General features: G+C 40.3%; 2 protein-coding genes across 4 annotated transcripts; one reads left to right on the top strand and one right to left on the bottom strand.

Moving 5' to 3' along the window:
* Positions 1-2737: 2737 nt before the first annotated feature.
* abhd11 (abhydrolase domain containing 11) lies at positions 2738-9214 on the top strand. Its single transcript, XM_069146183.1, has 6 exons — positions 2738-2981; positions 4711-4846; positions 5229-5402; positions 5616-5786; positions 6486-6667; positions 7161-9214. The coding sequence occupies exons 1-6, from the start codon at positions 2851-2853 to the stop codon at positions 7294-7296; spliced, it is 930 nt and encodes a 309-aa protein (XP_069002284.1). The 5' UTR covers positions 2738-2850; the 3' UTR covers positions 7297-9214.
* Positions 9215-9751: 537 nt separating this feature from the next.
* bicdl2l (bicaudal-D-related protein 2-like) lies at positions 9752-18274 on the bottom strand. 3 transcript variants are annotated; one of them, XM_069146180.1, is made up of 8 exons: positions 18103-18274; positions 16407-16665; positions 15722-16317; positions 14621-14740; positions 14379-14537; positions 13533-13615; positions 13284-13404; positions 9752-10285 (listed from the first exon to the last, which is right to left on the bottom strand). In XM_069146180.1, the coding sequence occupies exons 2-8, from the start codon at positions 16438-16440 to the stop codon at positions 9923-9925; spliced, it is 1476 nt and encodes a 491-aa protein (XP_069002281.1). In that variant the 5' UTR covers positions 16441-16665; positions 18103-18274; the 3' UTR covers positions 9752-9922. The 3 variants fall into 3 exon arrangements, with proteins under 3 accessions (XP_069002281.1, XP_069002283.1, XP_069002282.1); XM_069146182.1 differs by having other exon boundaries at positions 15722-16239; positions 18103-18272; XM_069146181.1 differs by lacking the exon at positions 18103-18274 and having other exon boundaries at positions 16407-17787.
* Between the last annotated feature and the right edge of the window lie 56 nt (positions 18275-18330).

Raw genomic sequence — 18330 nt, 5'->3', positions numbered from 1 at the left:
TGTGATCTGAAATGATTGCAGTCTATCCACACCATGAACTGACGTCTGTCAGGATGTGCTTTATTAGGACCGACGCCTGTTCACTGATTTCTGACACTGTCTTCCATGAAAAGAGAACATTCCTCTCCAAGAGTATCCTGATAAGTGTGCTGCTCTTATCAGGCAGCTCTGAGCTGTAATGTTATGTTGTTATGACTCGATGAGTTGCAAACTATTTATATCTGTAAATACAGATAGATCCTGTAAATTGGAACTGTTGTGAAAGGCTAAAATGGCCACTAATTGGACAGAAATATTTTGGTATCAGTATTTATGTCATAAGTAGATAAACAATAAATAATGCCTGACTCTGTTTTGTAATCAGGATATTGACAAGACACAGAGTGTGTGGCTACAAAAAGCCACAACAGACAAATAGATTTGCTTTTGAGTTTATACATAGTGAAATGCAACATTTGGGCACCCCTGGTTATAAACAGTTTCTGTGAATTGTGAAGTGAGAAGAAAAAGATCTGATCTCCAAATTGTGTAGAATTAAAAATAAAACGTTCTTTACATTTTAAGCATTATTAGCGTTTTTTATTTTTGTTTTGCACAATGAGTGAAATGAGGGAAAGAGTCACTTTGCAAAAGCTCAGGCCTCCGTAGAGATTTCAGCCCTCAGATAACTTTGACCAAGGTCTCAGACCTGAATTAGCCTGTTAAAGCTTTGGCTTGTTCACACTTGTTGTTTGGAAAGGTCAAGTGATGCAAATTTCAAAGCTTTGTAAACATCCTGACCCCTCAAAACCTTGTCCCAACAATCAACAACCATTTGTTGTGAGAGAGTTTGCAAATTATTATTCATTTCTCAATATAAATTATCCTTTGGACCCTTTTTGAAACCCCACAATTATTTTCCAAATCATTCGAGATAAAAACAGGTAAGTTCAGAAAAGCTGACACAGATGAGGAACCATCATGGAAACAGAAGTATCAGTGAAGACGAAGTTCAAACCTACTGTAAATCTGAGTCGTGTCAATAATGTTGTCAGTGAGGAAACATTGTACTGGTACAATCAGCGTTCAACATTTCCCCAACAAAAAAACAGATCTGGTGTTGGTTCCTTCAAAATGTACTTGCTATTGCAAATTTTTTTGGATAAAAAAAGTTATTTTTAGGAGACAGAGCTTGTAACTTATATTAATATGTTTTTCACGGTGGGCAAATAACATGTCTGGCTTTGGCGTGGCTTATCTTCAAATCCCTCACCAGCTGAAACAGTTTCTGTTTTTTTTATGGTGCTGCTCTGTGATTTCAAAAGTATACTGGTAATTCACTGGGACATTTTCATCGACACTTTGGTATCTACAGTATGAACTTTAATATAGATTGTTGCCTACAACACATACAGTATGCTATCTATAATATTTGTTGTTTTAATCTATAAGGAGTCATTTTAACATCCATCCAGGCACAACAGATGCATGCAGCATGTGGGACAATAATTGTTATGATTTTGTTGTTAGACATCTGAAATTAAAAAAAAAAAAAAAAAAAAAAAGACGGCACAATATGTAGGGAGAGAAGGAACAAGTTTGCCAAAAAACATTTTCCATTTACTTCCTTCATAGATTTTTTTTTTTTCCCCCTTCCTGATGTTTCTCTAATGAAAAACTATAGAAATATCACTAACTTGCATGTAATATATGTGTGGGAACAAAGGGAATTACATTATTATGAAACATATATGGATCTTTTTAGTTTTACTGTAATATTTGAAAGGCTGTAAAAGACACACAACATAACATGGAGAATTAGAGATGATTGAAGAATATTGTTGAATTAATTAGCATCAGAAACACTGAGCTGGAAGTTTGTTTTCTGTTGGGGGTTTTTTTTTACACTTGTTCTGTGTCAAAGCATTAAGTCGTGACACAGTGGTCAGAAGAATAAAAAACAATAAAAAAAAATGGACAGACTCATTGGCCACTTTCCTTTTCTTCTCTCAGTGAGGTCTGTGCTGTGCGCTTCCCCCGGGCCTCTGTCTCATGCCATCACTATGGAGACAGCTCGCAGCGTGCTTTGTCCCAGAAGACGCATCTCCCATAGCAATGGATGTTTAGAGATGCAGCAAAGAGGGCCAAGCTCTCCAAAGACTTTGACTGATAGTTTGTTTTTATGTTCTTGTACAAGACACACAAATAGCAGTGATCACAAACATATATTGTTCTAATTTGTCCCAAAGTGAGAAAGCATCCGGTGAGGGATACATCCCCATAACAAAACAATCAGAGGTTTGATCTCCACAGAATCTCCTGCAAATGTCCCTGCAAGACAATGAATTACTCTTTCAATCACTAAAGGATGTGTTCCCACAGGAAGCCATTCTGCAGCTCAGTAAGAAAATCATTTTGTTGGGGTGAGCAAGTGTAGCACATAGTAACATTGTGGCTTCACCTAGTGGCTTGACAAAGCTATTACATTCATTTAATTCAGTGGGTGTATATTATCAGATCTAATCCAGCTCTGTGGGGTCGAACTGAATTTTAATACAAAATCAACGCCAAAATAAAATAAAAATAGTACATGTTAATGTTCGTCTTGTTTGTAAATGTCTCAGTCTTCACTATCAGACATTCAGACGGTTCCTGAGCCTGACAGACAAAACTCAGGGGTAAACAAACATACGCCGGAAAAAAAAAAAAACAGAAAATGCGTCTTACGTCATGACGTACAATCAGCTGTTGGCATCGTTAAGTAGCGACCTCCGGCCGTTCTGCAAGCTCATTCGCTCTTAACTGTCTTTGTGGCCGTTCTGAAACGCACATGCCGCTTGTCGACCGCACGGTAACAGAGCATATGCTGCCATGAGTGTTTTCTGTCGTCTGGTTCAGAGGGGACTGCTGAGCGGCCGGTCTCTGTGTCGTTTATTCCCGGGACAGCAGGATGCGTTCGGCGCGGTGGCTCCCACGGTCCGGACAGCCAGCTCCTCATCTAGGTAAACCGTGCTAGCTCCCCCGGCTAGCTGATGTCCTCTGTCTCCCTTTGAGCTGGGTGCCGCGGTGGAAGTGACAGCCAGGTGTTTTTGTTGTGTAAAAAAAAACAACCAAACAAACCCCAGATTATTTTACCGTTGTAATCTGTCACCGCGTCCTGTCTCTGCATCTTTTGTTACCCGCTAACTTTACACGGTTAAAATGACATTCAGACGTCTGGTTAGCAGCACGGTAAACCTAAAGCTAAACTGCAAACACAAAACAAGGATTTTGGGATTTCGGGCTTTTCGTTTTATGATTTCACAACGCAGCTAAATTTAAAAAAAAAAAAAAAAAAAACGTAATTTTCTAGCGTATCTGGTGTTTGGTTATGTTACGCAACATGTGCGCCAAATTACCAGTTCATTAGGTAATCCTAATTGGCTAATTGATGCCACACATCTGTAATGCGTCGTGAACGATAGTTTCTTTTCTTTTTTTTTTTACGGTGGTTTAGATGTGCGTTGTACTAGTTTGTGAATACGTTCACGATCTATGAATTTTTACATCTCAAACCATTGGGCCCTTTAAATCAGCATGGCGTTTAATCATTTATTAAGCAAACTTGACAAATATAAACCGGTTCCAGCTTTGTGTGTGTGTGAATATGCTGTTTGTCTTGTTTTACATAATTGTAAATTGATCTTATCTTCGTGTTGTGGTCGACTGATTTGAACAAAAGTGTTTTCAGGTTGTCACCTCCAGCTCTGAAAGCTTTTTTTTTCTTTTTTTTTTTTTTTTTTCCGTAAACGCTGAACAAATGAATCCATGTTGGAAATATTTTACAACTAAAGCTGCAACAATTGGTCTATTAGTTGAAAATTAATTGGCAAATATTTAGTTAATCTTTTTTTATCAATTTGAATAATTTTTTTTTTTTTTTTAATTTTTTTTTTTTTTTTAAATTCTGATTCCAGCTACTTAAATGTGAATCTTTTGTGGTTCCTTTAGTCATTCATGATTATAAACTAAATATATTTACAAGGCTGCAACTTGGGCTTCGGGAAACACTGGTCAACTTTTTTTTTTTTTTTTTTTTTAAACCATTTTCTGACCATTTTAAAATGATATCATGAAACTAATAGTTAGTTGCAGCCCTACTTACAGCCACAGCAGAGCTAAAGCAACACTTTGTCTCGGTAAAACCCGAACGTAGTAGATTCACAATTTTCTTATCAGGGCTTTTGTATTGAATTTTTTTCATTCAATAGTGGGTCATGTAATTGTATCCTCTCCCTGTGCAGTGTTACATTAACATCTGCAGCGGCAAAGATTTAAAATCACAGTGAATTAAAATAATTTCTCAATATACCTACCCATGCAGCACTAAATGCCAAGATGACATAAACTTAATATATGTTTGGTTACCTCTACTTTACCAGTAGGTGGAAGCAAAACAGTCTTCCCCCCCCAAAAAGAAGTCACAAATTACTGAGCAATGCCTCAACTGCTTTCTCTGTTATTAATATCCCCTGATATGCTGTTTGAATGGGATATAGGAAAAAAAAAAAAAAAAGTTTTTAAAAAAGATACTAAATTTTTTTTTTAATCATCTCTGCTTCCCGAAAGCTTATTACTTTCAGTTTTATTAACGTTTCTGTCTTGCGTAGAGCCATAATTTTTCTCACCACAGATGTAACCGGAGAGATTCTTATTATTCACCCCGGACGTGTTTTGTTTTTTTTTCCTCAGCCCTGTCAGCTTGACCTACGATGTCTTCGATGGGAAGGGAGAAAGCACTCCCCTGGTGTTTCTACATGGCCTCTTTGGCAGCAAATCTAACTTCCACTCCATAGCGAAGTCCTTGGTGCAGCGCACAGGCCGAAAGGTGAACACATCAGACCTGTCTGCTCTGACACCAAAAACAATTCGTCCTTATTTGTTTTGAGTTCGTTCTCAGCAGCCTGATAGCAACCCTCCTACACGAGCAGGCTTAGGAATGTACAGTCAAAGTGTGTGTTCCTTGTCATTTGATACGACGCCGTAGCAATCTGTGCTGGACTAATAAACACTGAAAGATAATCTGCCTATTGGCTGGCCTGAAGAACTCGTTGCCTAATTTTCACAATACAGCCTTTGTATGTGCCGTCACCCTCCTGAGCTGTGGCCACATGAAAAGATACAGCCAACATGAAAAGTTTATTTTTGTTTGTGCTCTGTTGCCTCCTTTTCCCCATTCCAAGTGTCCTAACTGTCCTTTGTCCAGTTAGGTGCTGACTGTAGATGCCCGTAACCATGGCAACAGCCCACACAGCCCCGTGCTCACCTACGAAGCGATGGTCAGCGATTTGAAACACCTCCTTGCCATGCTGCGCATTGAGAAGTGCGTCCTCATCGGCCACAGCATGGGAGGGAAAACGGCTATGACCACCGCTCTCACACAGGTTAGCGATCGCAAAATGTCACCATGAATTTATCATATCAAAGCAGTCCCCTCACTGAATGCCACCTGACCTTTCTCACTGCACATTCCTCTCTGATCTTCATGCCACACTGAGCTCGGCCTATTTCCACGTTGTCATTGGTTTCCCACCAGTGGCACTTGTATTGCCTCTCTTTTCCTTCCCGTTTACCTCAGTCAGTGTCTCTGTTTGTAGCCTGGTTTAGTGGAGAGGTTGGTGGTCGTGGATATCAGTCCAGCCCAGACCACCACGCGCACCAATTTCGGCTATTACATCCGGGCAATGCAGGAGGTGAAGATATCCACTGACATCCCACGTTCCACTGCCAGGCGGATGGCTGAGGATCAGCTGCGCAGTCTGGTCAAGGTCAGGACTGCTTTTTGATATAATACAACTTGGTATGTATAAAATAGGTAAATCAATTAAAGAACCCGTTTCCAAAAAAAATCTATTATTGTCAAGTAGTTTCCTGTATCTACAATTATACCTGCAATAGCTGATCTTTTGGGCCATTTAAGGGTCCGAATTATTATTTAACAAAGTTGAAAGGTAAACTTGTTAGCAGCCAGTTACCCATTTACAAATCCTGGACATGCAGAATAATATAAACATTCATTCAAATTTTTTTTCCAGTTTTGTTTCCAGCCACCTGATGAATGTTAAGTCCCATTACTGACTCTCTTTTAACTGTTTTGGTCTCAACAACCTCTTGAAAGAACGAGCTCACTCTGTAGCTGCAGAAGGCTCACGGCTTTGTTCATCAGCTGGTCTCTAACTGTGTCTGTTGGCTGTTTAGTGCAGGAAAGGTACAGTGAAGGACTAGAGCTTTTTGGTGAAAAATTGCCTGCCGTGTCTAAAAATGACACCACACAGGAAAGTGAATGAATGATCCCAAACACCTGAACGATGAGCTGCAAGCTGTGAAACAAAAAGCGGGGTATGGTGGTAAATTTCTGCAGGTTCATCACATCAAGCAAACCCCCCCCCCCCCTTTAAATACAAGTAGACGTGCAGTCCAGCTCGTTGTTAAATCGGTGACGTCACAGGCTGTCTTTCCTCCCGCAGGAGCACTCTGTGCGTCAGTTCTTGCTGACTAATCTGGTGGAGCACAATGGAAAATACGCCTGGAGGGTCAACTTGGAAGCCATCTCGGAGCACCTTGATGACATCATGAGTTTCCCAAAATGTAACTCCGTGTATGAGGGGCCTACCCTGTTTCTGGGAGGAGCCAGCTCTGCTTATATCAGGTATGGAAACAGACACAAGTGTAGAAGTATAAATTAAGAACCAAACAAAAGATGTAACAAAATAAGAACTGTAAAGAAAATATTTTTTTTTATAATGTGAAAAAACCCATATATATATATATATATATATATATATCATTGTTTTTCTGATATATTATTATAGGGCAGGATTTTTTTTTTTTGCCTTTCATACAGCAGAGACAAACAAGTAAGGGAATGAGAGGCGAGAAGTCGTGCATTTAATCCTCGGTTACCTAGATGCCCCATGAAGAATCGTTTTAGCCATACTTCAGTCTTATTTTTTATACGTATTGTATCTATACAATGAATAGAAAATACAATATATAGTAAATATACTATTTATCTTCATAAAATCTGAAGGAAAAAGCACCTCAACACCTCTAATAATCTGCTTTCTCGCCCTTCATTTACATCCACTTTATTCTACCTGATTTTCTCATCCCCCTGGTCCACGTCTTCCCTCCTGATCCAGCTCTGACGATTACCCAGAAATCCACAGGCTTTTCCCCAGCGCTGACATCCAGTACATCCCAGACGCGAGCCACTGGATTCACGCTGACAAACCCTTAGATTTCATCAGCTCCATTATCTCCTTCCTCCAGTCCTAGCTGCCTGCAGCCTGCTCCTCAAAACTTTGTTTTCATGCTCGGCCCCTCTGAGCATCGTCTCACTGAAAAACTGACGAGCGAGAATTCAGCAGCTTCAGCAAGTGGAGTCATTAATGATGCTAGTATTTGCCAACACTGGACCAAACTCGCCCAGTTACAGCAGTCAGTTCTTAACATTTAATATCAAAGTGAGTGTAGAGTAGGTCGAGTTTTTTGTTTTGTAGAGTCTCTCTGCCAGACAGGTAGTGTTTACTAGATTGGCTGGTTTGTAGATGTGTTTTTGTTGATTTTTCAGGTAGACGGTAGCAATGAGAATTCACCAGTTTAATATAACGGGGCTGTTTTTGGACGTGACACACTAATCCAAAGAAACTCTCATTTGCACAGTGCTTTCTGTATGTTGATACATTTATGCCAGTATAATAGAAAAGTGGCTTCAGGCCCAGTACAATCTGGGACTGCTGAAGAGGACCAACAGTAAGAGAGCAGTCGAGATATGCAAGTTGTGATGGCACTGCAATCAAACAAATACTGTATAACTGAGAAGTAAAAAAAACGTGAAGCAAAAACTGTTAGGAGGTTCGAGCTCTGCACAGAAGTTGTCATACAGACATTATGCGTACAGATAGTTTGTTGGTAATATTGATAATAGCGGTATATTCAGTCACTCCTCCGTGTCTGCTGTAGATCAGACTCAAGGATTTACAGGTTGGTCACATTGTCACAACTCGAGGTCGTTGAGAGCCCTATTTTTATTTTTATGCCAACATCGTCTTTCTATGAAAACCAAGCTGACACTCTGAAACGCAGTATTATCATAAACTATTCCCTGGATATCTCAGGCTACTACTGGATATGCTAGTCATTTATTATTATACACTTATACTATTCTTTTGTCTGTCTGGCTATTAGCTGTGGTAATGTTGTAGTGTCTTTGTATTTGGTCGGTCCAATCTGTGTTTTGATGCAACTATGGTTTACCAGTTTATTATGTGTATCTGGCTTATCTTTACAAATAAGGTCATATGGGTATCTCGCAAATTTATGCTGCAGCAATGTACGTTATTTAATCGTGACAGTGTGAATATCATTTGTTTCCACGGGTTTGAAAAGTCCAGTCCAGTAGTGAAACTGCCATCTGTATGAACAAGCAGGGTGTTGTGAATCTGTATGTGCCTCTTTTGTCGAGAGCTCCTTTTCCATGTCTGTAAAACTTTATAAAAACAAAACTTTTATTCTACAAGAGTGTCGAGTAGACTTTAGATTGGCAGCTGGGTTGCCAGTTTTGTGTGAATTTTCTCACAAGGAAGCTTAACAGCTGAGGCACTTGGTGTTTACTACAATCAGTGTTTTTTGTTTGTTTTGGTGTCAATACAAAAGTCTTAATGCTTGAAATGGTCACAATTAAGTCGAGTGGAAGTCCGTATTTTTTCTTTTTTTTTTTTTTTTTTAATAAAGCTTCAGTTTGTAAAGAGTCAACCCGTCATCCTCCACCACAGGACGAGAGTTGTCTTGTTGCACAATATGAATAGATTGTTGGGTGGTGCTCACATTTGAATGCAGGTCTCGCCTCGGCTTCTGCAGAGTTGCAGTAGCACAAGATTATTTCAAAACGGAATTTGCTGTCAGCAATATAGAAAATTTAATTTATTCAGGCGCATTGAAAAAGTGGTTTGAAGACTGTAATCATCTGTTCAGGATTGTATGTCGTTTCACTATGAGCATGCCTTTTCTCCTGTCATCAGGTGTAACTTTGCTGTGCTATGTAAGTCTCCGTTTGTTGAACAAGTTGCCAGTGTTGGCATTTATTCCAGATAACGGCATATATGTACATTTTAAATGTGAGCAAGATGCATATAGAAGTGGATTATATATATATTGGTGAAAAATGATATTATACAATAAAATGGGAAAAATCTGAGATGGTTTCTTTTTTTTCTTTTGACTCTTGCAACAAGCTAAAGTGCAGACAATGAAGCAACTAATGTGATGTGTTTAAGTGTTACATAAAATACAGTTTGACTCTGCAAGAGATTTGAAGGAGCTTTTGAATAACAATTTCATTTATTTACAACAATATTTGGGAAACAAAATGTCTGGCATTTAAGCATCATAGTATTTATCACGACTCATTCATAATCAGTTTCATCTCATGCATAAATTACTAGATTCAAGATCCAGCGCTCGTTTCCGGAGTGTATATATATATTAAACCTCTTCTCCAGGCATGTTTTAAGATATTAAAAAAAGATTCTCAGCTTTCATGTCTGATTTGGGTTTTTTTCACCATAAAAATTTGCTTATAATGGCACTTAAATCCTTGATAAATGAATATGCAAATATTGGTAATTTCTCACATTTTGGTTTGTCTTCCAAACTAATTATGTTGTCACAAAATCCTGCTCACGTGTGTTAACTCGGACGGAAAGTAAGCACAGAAATACCCCCCCCCCCCCCCCCCCCCACCTTCAGCAGGTTTGCGAAAACAGCGTTATAGTGTGTGTCTGGGTCTGCACAAACATCCTGCACAGTGAGGCTCTCACAGGGACAGCAAGTGACATATTTTTCACTCGGACTTTAAATAGAGGTAAGAGTCGTGCGTCAGAAGGAGCGTAAAGTCACCATCTCAATCGAGGGACACGACCTGGAAGCCGTCATTCCGGGCACACTCTGAATCCTGCCCTGCTGCATCCTGGTCTCCTTGATAACTGCTCTTGCCCATCTTCAGTATGTCCCTCCAGTTGCGTTGGGAGCCAGTAGGAGGCGGCGCGTGGGGAGTCGGGGCAGCAGAGGCCGTAGATCTGGAGGTGAAGATTTGGTTTGGGTTGGTTGTGGGAGGGATGGGTGTAGGCAGAGGGAAGTTTGACGGCCTCTGGATGGGCGATTTGTTGGTTCTCCTCAGGATGCCCAGGCGAGAGGATTTCTTCTGGGCCTTCTCTGCCTGCTGCTGAAGCTGCAGCTGCTGGTGGAGGAGCAGCTGAAAGTCCACCTGAGGCATGTCGAGGAAAATGTGGGAAAGATACGAGACAAATATGGTGATTAGCCAGATTTCAAACCTGTGAGAGGGTGATTTATTAGGGCCCGAGCACCGATGGTGCGAAGCCCTGTTGTTTTTCGTAAAAAAAAATCTTCTTGGACGTTCTTAGTTCTTACGAAAAGTGATTTTCCTTTTTGGAGGCTTTATCATATTCAAAAACTCATGAAAGTGGATACACGCATGTATCATGGCGAAAAAATTTCATATTCTAGTGGAGTCGCGAGTGGGCGCGGCCCCTAAAGAGATGCCCCTATGGATAGAAAACATGTTTGGGATTAAATCTTAAAATAATTCGTTTTCATCGATACGTGTCGAGGTGGCCATTTTGAGCGTCTCGCCATGGAACTACGAGTTGCTTTAAATCTTATGTACATGGACCGACCTTCTCCAAACATCGCTTGAGGGAGGAAACATGATTGATGGGTTTATAAATGATGGGTTTATTTTACACAGGGAGTCAGTGACAACCCAGTCCCTGAGTGAGGGTTTAACATAACAATCGACGTGCTAAGAGCACCAATGTCAGTTATGAGAGGTGCAGAATATGGGGATTTATGAATTACAAATAACAGTGATTTAATATTATCTCTACCAGCATTCATTCCCTCTTCACCTCAGTCCCGATCATGATAACTTGATTTTAAAGTTGGAGTTTAATCATTTAGTGTCTCCTTCCTCTAAAATTGAGTCTGTCTGGAATATTCATAGTTGTATATTTGCCCTAAATTTTTACATTGATAATTCCAAACAAAATAAAATGCACAGAAAACCTACAGGAGGACACACATCCCATAAAGCAGGCACCACACTGCCATGTACTCAATCAAAAATAGTACAAAACAGCTGCTTTGACAAGCCCCCAAATATGTTACAGCCACAGCCAAACATTTGGTTCAGCCTTGTGACCACCATGTAAAGAGGACCGCATACCCTAGCAAAGGAAGAGTAGTTTTAGTCTTAAACCTGACCAGAACCATGACAGTATGGAGGCCGGACAACAACAAAAAAAAGTATGAGGAGAGTCTGGGCCAGCCACACAATGGGCCGTCGAACCCGGAGATTCCCCGCCTAAACTAACCCAGGGAACGAAAATAAACTACAAAACAAAAAACCCCAAAAACAATATCACCAGACCTCCGACCTCAAACGAAACACAAATGAAAGAAAATGGTCACAGAGCTGCTTCATGTGGGAGCCCAAGAGCTCTGCAACCGCCTACAACCTCTTTTAAAAAAGCTAAGTGGGCGGAGCCATCCACTCATCACAGATCAGAAACACCTGAGAAGGGAGAAAAGAACGCACAGGGGAGCGCACCACGACACAATCTGTCTGATTGTGAAATAATGGAGTCTAAAGTCTTCAGAGATGGTTTTGTAACTTTTTCCCATGTGATGAGCATCAAAACCTTTTCTGGTCTCTTTTACACTAATAACAAAAATGTGTTGTAAAGATCAGACTTTGATAAATCCCTGTTCCTTAATTAAAACAGGGCTGCTACTAACACCTGATTGTGATCCCGCTGATTGAAAACACCTGGCTCTGATCTTACCATCAAATTATCTGCTGACCCTGGAGGTTTGCATACCACTCTTAAATGTGTAATGTTGGATTATTTTCTTCAAAAAAATAATAATAATCAAGTATAAAGTTTTCACCTCATTTGTTAAATTGGGTTCTCTTTATCTACTTTTAGCACTGGTGTAAAAATATGATGTTTTAGGTCATATTTATGCAGAAATATGGAACATTTTAGAGGGTTCTCAAACTTTCAAACACCACTCTGGGTTACATTTCATCTTAAATTATTTTACTTTCAGATAATAATGGTGAAACAAGTTGTTCTATATTTTAAAGGTATAGCTAAGAGTAAAGCATGAAGACTGAAAATCAAGATTGATACTCATCTCCAATTTCCACCAAATCAATTTTTGTACAGCCCTAAGATTAACCTGTCAGATTGCTGACATTTAACAAAGCAATCTTTACTGAGAAGAAAATAAATTGTGTGCTACTGAATGGCTGAAAGATGGTATAAAAGTATAAAGAAAGAAGGATGCAGAGCTCTACTAAAAATAAACAATAAAATACACCAACTGATACCAAGAAAATGGAGCTCTAAACATAAAGGGATCCAACTAACATCTTTTAAACCCTACAATTACAGAGACAGATACATCTCTATTGGATTTTATGTAAAGATACATTTTCAGATGACTGACTCCAGTATACACCTTTCCCCACCAACATTAAGCCAAAAATAAAAACAAAAAATAAGGGTACAACCATGTCCAAATAAGGATTTCACCATAACTTTTGTACCGGTGATACAAATGTTTTGGTATTTTGGTTCCAACTAGCATTTAAAAATTCCCTGCAAATGTGTGATATCCTTAAATCTGGGTATTTTTTTTGTCAATTACCAAAAATATGGATTTTAAACCATCACGGCACACTGAGACCCAAAAATGAATACTCTCTCTTGTAGTTTACATTAAATCAGTTTGGATTTCAGACGCTCCTGCTCTCACCAGTTAACTTGCAATATGCAGTGTAGTTTTATTTCAATGCTGAGGGGCTCTAAGCGCTCACCAGATGAAGACATGGGCCTGAGGCCAAAACACTGTGGCAGGAAACCAGCTGGCATTAACGCCTGCATGATCTGTGTGTGTTAAATGTAACGTGAGCGAGTATTAATTGCAGTTTCTGTGTGTGTTTTACGGCCGAACACTGAGAGCAATGTGTGTTTGACACTAATTGCATGTGTTTGTGTTTGTGTGTGTCCTACTTTTCTCCACTTTTCTGGCTGGGTCCCATATGTTCACATGTTCCCACCATCTCTCTTTCTCTCAGTATGACGTCACGTTTTCGTTTAGAGTTTAGTTGGTGTGTTTGTCCAGTGAGCACACCCTTCCCTTCTCTCGGTTAAACATTAAACTCATCGCAGGTTTACCTTCCATTCCTCAAGCTCCATCGACATCTCCAGGCGCTTCTGCACAGCCTCCAGCAGCTGGTTGTTCAGTATCATCAACTCCGTCTTGCTCCGCAGCAGCTCGGCCTCCATCGCCCGCTTCCTGAACAGCAAAAACAGAAAGAATGAGACAACTCCTCAAAAATAGATGCAGGACTTTCAGCTTCCCTTTTCTTCCTTAAATCTTGATTCATTTGTTATTTAGAGGAGTGTGACTGTATGTGTACTCACTTCTCTATGGCCTCATCTCTGTCCCACAGCGCCTGCTGCAGAATAGCACTGTCCTCTTCTCCCTTTTTTCCAGATTTGAACTCCTGAATGCAGAAATGAGAAAAGGAGGCAGGTCATGTTTTGCTATAACTCCTGATACTCTTCACCTTTAACCTCACTAACTTCACTCTCTCTTATTTGTCTTTTAACAGGACTAAAAATCTGATCCCAGCTTCGGTCACATACCTTGTGACTTTCTTGAAACGCCCGGCAAACACCAGATACCAGACAGATTCACTGTTACTAATACTTGTAAACTTGTCAGGCCACATACCTGAGGTTAACACCTGGTTGGAGGAATCTTTGTTTCAGGGAAACTGAACATGCTTCATCAAAAGGGCAAAGGTGACTGTCACGTATGCATTAATATCTTCGTACAAGTCTCACGGCAAATTTTGAGGTTGCAGTATTCAACTACGTGGACTATATAAATACTTTAATGAGTCTTTTATCATTTGCAGGTGAAAGAGAGTGAGGAGTGCTCAGTGAAATAATAGTTAAGTAACACTGATCGGTGATGTTTAAATTCTCATTCGCTCCCCTCATTTCCTCTGTATTACCAATGCCATTATAAATAAAGGCATAAATACGAAGACATTTTTAAATGATCTGATAAAATAAGATTAGGAATAAAACTCAAATTTTATGACCATGTAATTTACAACCTTTGTCACCTGACCCAGCTCTAGTATGAGAAAGCAAATATTCCTCTGCGCAACAAGCCCACTAAAATCAACTCAAACTATGATTGCAGGGGAATAAAAAGGCTGGCAGCATTATTTAAGTGCATGCCAGAGTTGTCCTGACCTGTTTGGTGTGGCTGATTGCCAGTTTGCGAGCCACATTCTGCAGCTGGACCAGGCTAGCGTCCAGGTGGTTTCCCCCGTCAGAGGGCTCCGGCTGGCCGGCCTCGGGCTCTGTTAGTGGATTCAGCAGCCTCAGAATTGAGAGAACATCCTCTGTGACCTGAGATAAAGACAAATAAAAAGAAATTATAATACTCCTGCAGATCTCTGCAGATATGTGCTGGCACTGCGTGTGGCCTTTACCCTCTCCTTGTGTTGGCTCCAGCCCGGTCCGTCTCTGCTCTCCTGCAGTTCGTCCACCTGAGCCTTAAGCCTGATGCTCCGTCTCCGAGACAGCTCCACTTCTCTGCGTACTTCTTTAATCTACAAACAACATAACAATATGCCATCAGTATAGTTTAACAAAGCCCGTCATCGTGTTTAGTGCCAAGATACTTTCAGTGACGCTTGAAAGTTTGTGAACCTTTTACAATTTTCTATATTTGTGTGTAAAAATGACCTACAACATCATTTTGATGTCGCCCACACACACTTGATTATCATCCCACTGATTGTAAACATCTGAATCTAATTTCGCCTTCAAATTAACTGCTAATCCAAAAGGTTCACATAGTTTTGCTTCAGCTATGTAATATTAGATCATTTCCCTCAATACAGAAATGATCACGTATAATATTTTTGTCTGATTTCTTTAACTGTATTCTCATTGTCTACTTTGTCTGTTGATGTTTTAGATCATATTTATGCAGAAATAAAGAAACTTTTCAAGAGTTTACAAACTTTCAAGCACCACTGTGTAAACCCGCACACAAAAAGTACAACCTCATTACATTTTAACGCAGTGTAAACAGAAACTGCTGATCTAGATTCCTCAGTGAAACTGTAGAGGAGAAATCCAGTCATACTGGCTGAGATGTTGTTCAGCAAACATGCACACTTGAATCCATTTGATAGAAACACACAAAAGATTCTTGTGTAATGAAAGCTACGAGGCACAAACGATTTTCCACCAACGCTGTTCATACTCACGAGCACAAATCAAGCGCTGTCGTCATCAGATGATAAAATGTCCCATATAAAAATCACTGCAAACTGAGGTTTACTGCACTTTGACATCAGAGTATTGATCATTGTTCACGATTTGTAAAACATGCTTCCCTGTGCATTAGAAAGCTTTTTAAACTGTGTTTCCTTACTAATTTTGTATTTTTGTGTATGTTTGTTTGTTATATTACTGAGCAACAGTTGAGGCTGTCACCTCCCAGTATTACAGGTTTCACTGTTTGACAAGCCTATTTGTTGCGGAACAGATTTAAATGCATGCACTGAACACAAACATCCTACCGCGTCTGAGACGTGTCCGAGTGTCCTGCGTCTGCCGAGCGGCCTGCCGCTGTTTATCAGGTCTGGTAGGGTCCCGTTGAAGTAGCTCCTCTGGAAGGAGCTCCCACCTTCATGAGCCAGAGCTCCTGACTTTGAAGAATCCCTCGTCCCTTCTGAAGCCAGCTCACCTGGGCTGTCTTTTTCCTCAGACTGTGAGGCGCCGCTGTCTCTGTCCACCACGTCCTCTTCAACCACATCTTTTAAATGTATTTTAGTCACAAGGCATGAGTTGATAGTGGACAGAAGATCCTCTTCTTCTAGGCTGTTAGGGACCAAATCCTCCTGCTCTGCATCATTTTCAGGTTCCTCAGGATCTCCTGGTTCTAATACAGTCACAGGGACATTTGGTCCGGGTTCTGTTGGTAGAACTGTTGGTCGGAGAGATGAAGCTTTGCTCCTGAGCGAGCCCTCCAGTCTGTTCAGAGAGGAGTAGAGCTGCTCACTGGTGGTGAATCGAGGTCTCAGCTTATCGTTGAGGACTGTGAAAGATTGAGAGAAGTCCATGATCAGCTTGGAAGCAGTAGAATCAATCACACCATCTGCAGATTCTGTTAGCTCTAAAGAAACATGTAAGAGCAGGAGGAATAAAACAATAGAACAAGACAGCGGGAGGCTGACAAACAGAATGTCACTGAACTGGCTTTACCTGAACTCTGTGCGTCTTCACAGGGACATGACATGATGTGATGTCACTGGAGGCTGTGGCTTCACGTGGCTTGTCTGGCTTTTCTTCCTCCTTTTCAGCCGCTACACAAACTCATGACATGCAAACATACCAGAGCAGCAGGGAAACAAAGGGAGGAGGGCTTCTAATCCTTCAATACGATCAAATAATCCAGGCTTGACGCATCACACCACCGTCCGCTGATCTTTTATCAAGCAAATCACACACGCAGGGCAGATAGCTGGCAGCGAGGAGATGGTAAACAAAAACAGACAAGATCATTTACAGTCGGTGTCAGAAGAAGTGAATGCGGTCAAAAGTCTTAAATTATACTAATTTATGACTAGTCAGCGATTTATTTTTGGTATTGCAATGTGCTTTGGGGAAAACACCAGTTTTAGTCATATCCTGGAATTTAAGCAGGTGATTTTTGGTGACGAACCTCCTCCATACATGAGCAGAGATGAGTCAGTAACCAACTGAACACATATGTACAGGGAGGAGGAGGAGGAAGAAGTCGAAGAAGAAGCAGGTTAAAATGACTATTTGCAATACTCCGTTATTTTACTGTCAATGTTATTTCCTCGTTTTCAGAAGTTAAATCTAATTCATTTAACTGTGATTAAAGACCTATTTTTTTTGTCTAGATTTAGCATGAGGAAGTGGTTCACGTGTGTTTTCCTTCCAAGTTTCTCTCTTGAGCTGTGCACCAAACTCCGTGTTCACTTCCTTTAACAAGAAATAGGCCACCTTTGATTTAGAGAATATTCAGGAAGACTTCAGAATATAACTGTTGATTGTTCTTTTCTTCACTGTCATAAATAGGTCAAACTAAAATAGGGCATGTTGGCAACCTTGTCTGTCAGTATTTATAGATCAGGTGCTAATGCCTTCTTATTCTTCTCTGTGACAAACATGTCTCAACAAGTCATTTAATTTCATAATCGGCCTCCAAGACCTTTTTCTGGAAACCTGTGGGGTGAGAGAATACCACGAATTCCTGGTGTTGTGTTAGTTTAGATTATGTTTGGACAGCTGTCAAATTTTCAATAACCCTAAATATTCATCATAAACCAATGTTCATTCACAATTGTTCAATTACGTTTTGGGACCAAGAGAGTCCATTTTCATTGTTCCACGGAAGACCGACTCTCTCGCATCCCACAAGCAAGGAAAAGTTCTGCGAATGTTCACAATAGAACCTTCGCACGGACATTCACGAGGAAATGTTCCACAAACGAGAGAACGTTCTCTGAACGTTTGTTATAAAACAATCCAGGAATGTTCGCAAGAGAAAGTTTGCTTGTGAATGTTTCGGGAGACATTCACAAGAAAAATGTTTCTTGAACGTTCGTTATAAAACAATCTACAAACATTCACGGGAGAATTTTTTTTTTTATTTTTTTTTATTTTTTATTTTTATTTTTATTTTTTTTTGTCATGGAACAATCCGCAAACATTCACAAATACATTTTTCCGTGAATGTCCGCGACAGAACATTTCGTGTACGTTCACAAGAAAATGTTCCGCAAACGTTCACAAGAGAACGTCCGATGAATGTTCGCTCTTGAACGAGTGTTCATTATAGAACAACTCACAATGATCCAAGACACTTTCCGCTAACGTCCACAAGAGAACATTTACCTAAAGGAAATTTAGATGTGATTATATGGCCTACCTCGTGGTCCCATTCACCTCTGCTGCGGTCTACTGCGTTGACATGTGTGCCACCTGACCGTGCCAAGCATCGCCTTCCCCTGCAGCCTCCTCCAGGCCGTGCCCAGCGATCTGCTCCTGGAAAATTTGGGATAATTCATCCAGTCTTGTCCCGTCCTCCTCGGTCGCTGTCCGTAAAACTTTTGCATTAATTAATAATACTAATAGTTCCATATTCATAGTGTAGTGC

Source organism: Embiotoca jacksoni, unplaced genomic scaffold (assembly GCF_022577435.1).
Source record: "Embiotoca jacksoni isolate LCO1_2020_lvr unplaced genomic scaffold, fEmbJac1.0.p SCAF_13, whole genome shotgun sequence".
Lineage (NCBI taxonomy): Eukaryota > Metazoa > Chordata > Actinopteri > Embiotocidae > Embiotoca > Embiotoca jacksoni.
Note: the sequence above shows the minus strand (reverse complement) of the source record. Positions and strands in the feature narration are given on the sequence as shown.